Source organism: Anser anser (genome assembly GCF_964211835.1).
Source record: "Anser anser genome assembly, chromosome: 3".
Taxonomy (NCBI): Eukaryota; Metazoa; Chordata; class Aves; order Anseriformes; family Anatidae; genus Anser; species Anser anser.
This window is the reverse complement of record NC_139722.1, coordinates 118147681-118153680: the sequence shown is the minus strand read 5'-3', so window position 1 is coordinate 118153680 and position 6000 is coordinate 118147681. Positions and strand designations below refer to the sequence as shown.

The following is a 6000-nucleotide window of genomic DNA, read 5'->3' as shown; positions in this document are numbered from 1 at the left end:
ATTAATGTTGAATTCAGTTGCACACATTAAAATGTTTAGCTATCACGCAATGCTTACTTCCTCATGCTAAAAACAGCCATTTATCCTAGAGCATATGTGATGCAAACTGAATAAATGTAAGCAGATATATCCCCTGTTTTGTGCTGGGAGCACAGAGAAATGTCAATGTAAGCCAGTTTGCATTTAAATTATATGCAATTATAAATACCCGATGGTGTAATTGTATATTGATAATCATTTCCAGTAATTTCTCCCATGAATATTCTGACCAGCTATAAAAATGAACACCCTAAGGGGCCCCATATGTTTTAAGCTAAGATGCCCTCATCTGGGAAAGCAGCTATTTCTAGCTGCAAATCTCTTCAGTGCCATCGTTCTCTTAAGATGATTTCTGAAACTGACCTTACAGTTGGCACCATCCTTCCTGCTCCAGTCCCTGAAATACTCCTCCACAGATGCTTGACAATCTCCTTTGAATCTTAAGCACTCCTCTCACTCTTTGCAGAATATTGTGTTCCTAGTTGTTATTTATAAACCAACAGCAAGGATGATGGCTGTGGTTTTAACAGAGGTATATCTATATTTAACTCGATTTCTTCATCAATGCTGAAGAATTTAGATAACGCCAAGTAACTTAACATCCCAAATTTTTGGAGGAAGTAAGGCACGTATGTACTTCTGTTGCATTGCATTTCTTCATGTTTGTTCATCACGAGATTCCTCACAAATAACTGACAGTAAGCAAACAACAGGTTCTCTGGTTTGCTTGCACTGTAGACAGAAACAGAGGTGTGTGCTGGGCTTTGGTGACCACAGTGCATGCTGCTTTGTTCCTGTGCTTGTTGCAAAGCTCTGCCATGTTTTATACTGTGCTTTAGAGAGTATTTCCAAAAAAGGGACCAATTTCTGTATTCTCCCCCAAACCTGTTTTTTTATTCTTAAAAATAATTGTTAATAATTCAAGTGTGCAGGAGGAAAACTGAGTTTTATATACACATGATATAACTGCAAGTTTTCCCTATCAAACAAATACTGTATACCTGTTCCAAACAAAGTATATATGTGGTATTTGTTAAATCCTAAATGAAAATTAAATCAAGAAATCTTAATGTTGTATTTTGGATGAGTATCACCTCTAGTAAGCTAATTTTATTTGAAGCTGGCGACTGCACATGACTTGATAACATTCTAAGAATAGAGCTCTCTGGGTTGTGGAGGTGGAATTACCCTAAAAAAACAGGAATTACTTGCCTGAGGGTATATTAAATGTCCTAGCTGGGTGACAGCTGGGTTTATGCAACTTGGCTCAAAATTTGGAGTTTTAATGGAAATAACTAGAAACATGCTTGTGTTAACTGTTGTTCTAAATGCCAGTCCAGGCTCAGACCTGCTTTTATAAATCAACTAAATCAGAATTTTGTTCTTTGAACATAAAAGGTATCTTTTTTTCAGTCTCCTGGATATTTTTGACGATAGTTATACACAAGAGATGGTACTTGCCTGTTACTGGAGTTTTGAGTCTTTTTCCATTATGTTCTAGGTTCACCTCACCACATGAAATAAAATGGGGTGCTGAAGTCCAATATGACACAAGAAGTTGGTGTATATTTTTTGTGCATAGATAAGCAAGTCAAATCTCGATGAGATCCCACATTAATGATTTACAGACAGAAATACAAAGTTTAAAAGAGTGGAAAGTAGGAATAAAGTTATCCTGTGAGATCTGCAAACATGTCTGGAAAGCCAGTTTGTATTTCGGATTTTGAAGATTATGCTAAAAAATTTCTCCCCAAATCAGTGTATGATTATTACCGATCTGGAGCGGATGACCAGGAAACGTTAGCAGATAATGTGGCAGCATTTTCAAGGTAGGAGGATAATTTAAGGTTGTAGAGTGCGTAAGTTCTGTGTTATTAGTAGATGTGGTGCAATATTCTTTTTGTGTCAACAAAACTTGCTTTTTCTGAAACTTCTTTATTTTTAGCCAAATGACTCAAAATTCCTTCTCAGAACATCTGTCTCTCCCCTTTCTTTTCCTTTACCTAACATTTTCTATCAAAAAGCAGTACCAAAAATCCACTAGCATGATTTAACTTTACCCACGTTTCTTTTGTTTCAGGAAACAAACTTTCCAGGTGTAACGAATATTTCATAAGCTGATGAAAGTGTAGTTTCTACATTTTAAGCTATAATACAGGCAATGCATTCGTGTATTATTGTACTTTTTAGGTCCCGAGTCAGTTTCAACACAACTGTACCTCCTAAACTGAGTTACTTTTGTGGCCTTCCCTGGTAAGTCTGTGCAACACTGCTAAATTGCAGCTGCCTATCCTAGCATATCCTAGCCGTGTGCTCTGGAGCAAGCTCTGAAAGCCAGTGCTCAGTACTATGTGGCTGTTGTGTGACTGACTGTTCAGGAGATTTCCAACAAAAGGTCAGCACTTCACCATGAAATATTGTAAATGATAGGTATTATTGTAAACCAGTTTTGACTTGCAGACCATAGCTCTGGGCTCCTGTCATCAGTACCTCAAATCACTCAACCCTTTGTCCCAGAAGTGCAAGGTCAGCACAGAGTAAAGCAACATTTCCTGTCAGATTCAGTGGAGGAGTGTCAAAACTCATGTCAAATCACTTTGTGTTATATTGGCTCCCCATTCCCTGAATCTGTGCTGCAGCTCTGCTACCAGAGCATCATCCCCAGCAGAGCAGAAAGGAGAGAACGCAGCCAGCGGGCTGATCACCTCATCCTGGTTGATCCCAGTCAAACTGTTTAAACTTGCAGGTGTTAACTTCCCTTTCCTTCTGTTACTGTCTTTTGTTGGTGTGGACATCTAACTCCCCTGCACTTGTCTTTTACTAATCTCTTAAGGCTTTGTCTTTAATCCTGCTGTGTCTAACAAACCATAACTATTTTTCCCAATTTATTTTCAGTTTTTCTCCCTCCCTACTTTGGTTTTCTTTCACTTTCACAAATGTCACATATCCTGGCAGCATGGCTAATAGTTTCTGCCTTGAGCTCAAACAAAAATGTCAAACCTGGACAGATGTTACAAGCTGCATTGTAGGAGAGGTTAGGATCACTCAGCATCGTTTTTTCTTTTAACATCAGACTAGGGTAGAAATTTAAAGTTGGCACTAATGAAGAGTCATTGAGTGAGCTCAGTCTAAACTCAAGGGGTGTGGATGTTCCCATGCCTGTAGAGAAATTTACTGGGCTGGATTCTCATGTCCGTATGGGGTATGACTCAATTCCCCTTCATCTCACAGCACCTGCCACTAGCTGGATTTCAAATCACTTTACAGTGGTGGTAGCTATTGTTTGCTTTATGCCTTTGAAATGAAATATAAGCTAAGGGTTAGAGGAAGGACAGCTACTAGTTTCAGCGCTAACTTCTAGGCAGCTTGCTGAGTTGGGACCTGCACACTCAGGCAGAGCTGGGTGCCTGAAAGGAAACCAGCAGCACCAGGGGAGTGAAAAGAGGGGCCACCAAGCTAATTGGTTCCCAGTGTCTGAAGTTGAGGAGATGCTGCAATGGAGCTCTCATCTCTTTCTGAGCCTATTGCAGTCTGTAATCGCCTGGGAGATGAAAATGTTTTTGTTGACAAAGGAAAGGGTTGTGTGGGAACACTTCTGGATTTCAGAATGAGTTAAAAAGGGAGCAGCGGTTTTGAAGGTATAAGTCTTTTTAAGTTTCCAGATGCTTTATAAAGGTTATTTACCCTAATAAGAATAAAATAAAATGTTAAGAAAATCACGTTCAGAAGAAGTGATCAGAGGTAATAAACTATAATAGTAGTGTGTTTTTTTTAACTACTGACTACTAGAGCTAATCATGGTTACACCATGAATCGTAGTTGGATCTAATCTGTTTGGAAACCAGGTAAGAAAAAATGAGTATGTCAACTTGCCATTTTGGTATTAGTGGGGCTAGATGTTAGTGGTGATATAAAAGCAGCTTTGCTCTGAAGTTGTTTCCCACTGCAGGAGCAGACTCCTCTCATACAGGCCTCCTTGCATCACCCTGGTCACCTGTTGGATTCACCTCTTTCCTGCAATCTTTCATTGTATTTTCAGCCTCTGGTTTTAGGCATTCAAAACTGCAGAGCTCACAGGGAGCCTGTGACTGAGGGTGGTATTAATTAGCAGTGCCTTGAACAGCCTGAGGGCATGTAAATTTGCCAGATCTTGGTGTGACTGAAATGCCCATGTACTGGCTTCCTCCTCCTCAGCAGTGAAGTTACAAATGGGGGTGGTTCTGGAGGTGGAAGCTGTGTTTCTGTTTTTGCTCTCCGTTCATTTGCCTGAGTATTAGATGATCCTATTCCAGCAGTTGCTCTAGACCATTTAAATGCCTTCCAAAAGGCAGTTAATAAAATCTAAATGACTGACAAATGGGATTTACTCTATTAAATCATCAAACAGAATTTACCAACAGCCAAAGAGAGATGGCATGGGCCAGAAATATTGAAGTCAAAACTATGCTTGTTATCTTCATTTCACTTCTCCTCTCTCTCTCTGTATAGACCCAAGCACAGACAAGTGCAGTGACATGCTGAAGGCCACCTAGTAAAACAGCGGGAGAGCTGGGATCAGAGTCCAAAACCCAGTCACTGTTGTAAGACATGCTGTCCACTGGTTTCTGATAACTGCAGCACTGGCACAGCTCTTCCTGTAAGAAAGGGTAACATAACCGAAGTCATCTGCCAGATGGTCCTTCCCCTCTGTGAAGGTGAACCCTGAACTCTCCCTTCTTTAATGGGATGTTGAACCTCTGTGGAAGCATGTTGAGCATGGTGCTCCGTGGGGTGGATCTCAATAGCAACGGTGGTCCCTACTTGTAGCTGCTGAGGGACCCCATGTGACAGTGTATTTGTGTTTTCTTAGCATATGGGATGCTGTGGTTAACAATTTCAGGCCATGTGTAATGGCTTCCTTGCAGCACATCTAGAGATGTGAAACTTGGTATAAAGACTTGAGGTTATCTTAGATTTTAAGACTAACTTCAGCACAAGCGACTTCGAAAATCTTCGTTTTTAATATGATGCTTCTCTGAGAGAAGCATGGTCGAACCATTATGGATGCAGGGCTGCTACTCACTCTGGATTCAGTCCCTGACTTGCATCGTCTTTGCCTTTGAGCATGTTATTGGTTATCTCCCTGCTCCTGAGTGCTGATCATGGGTAAATATAAAGTAAGATGGACTTTACACTCACAAAGATCACAAAGTGTCAAATTACTTTGTGAAAGAAGTACAAAGCTTTGCTTCCAATGACCAGAGAAATCTCACTTTGATTTCTACTGTCAAAAGCTTAGTAAATACTGTTTCAGGACACAGGGATCAGCCTGTTTAAAGATTTAAAGTATAGCATTTAAATATTTATAGGTATCTGTATAAATATTTGTATTTAAATGGAAAAGAAGAAAACATGAAATTGAACCAAAAGCATGAATTCTTAGCCGGTATTTTTGTGATGCATGGTGCAAGATTGTTTAGGTGAGACAGAATGATAGGACAGTTTCTATCTGGAAAAAAAAAAATCAGTCAAATTTGTGAGCTCTTAATTTTTTTTGGCAACTTAATGGTTGCATTTACAATGGAAATAGATTATTACTAAGGAGTGATCTAGCAAATGAATGGCTGTGTTGATAAATAATGCAATACCTTTGGAATGGCCTATGCAATTTTTGGAACAGCACAATTCATATCCATTTGATAAAATCAAATGGCCTGGCCTTTTGACAGCACAGGAGCTTAAAGTAGTTTGGACTTGTAATTAGATACTGGAGTATAAAATGCCCCCAAAAGACCAAAGTTTAAGATGAAGTCAACACTAGGTACAGTCATTCTTCTCCAGCTTCCAGTTTATCTGAGATTTGATGTTGGATTGAAGAACTGGTGTTTACATTTCAACATCAGCATTTTCCTGATAAGGCCAGATAATTTTTTATTCAGTTTCCGAATGAAATGGAAATGGCACTTGCATAAGTGAGGCATT

The 6000-nt window shown here is 39.5% G+C and overlaps 1 protein-coding gene across 2 annotated transcripts in view; it reads left to right on the top strand.

Annotated features, from left to right (window-relative positions):
* Nucleotides 1-1088: 1088 nt before the first annotated feature.
* HAO1 (hydroxyacid oxidase 1) overlaps nt 1089-6000 on the top strand; it is a 28732-nt gene continuing 23820 nt past the window's right edge. The window contains exons 1-2 of one of the 2 annotated variants that reach the window (XM_083828890.1): nt 1728-1868; nt 2230-2292. Coding sequence is in view for 1 of the 2 variants with exons in the window: in XM_083828889.1 (XP_083685015.1) it covers nt 1732-1868 (137 nt within the window). In the remaining variant the exon portion in view is untranslated. Of the gene's footprint in view, nt 1869-2229; nt 2293-6000 lie in introns of both variants that reach the window. The other variant, XM_083828889.1, reaches the window with a different exon arrangement.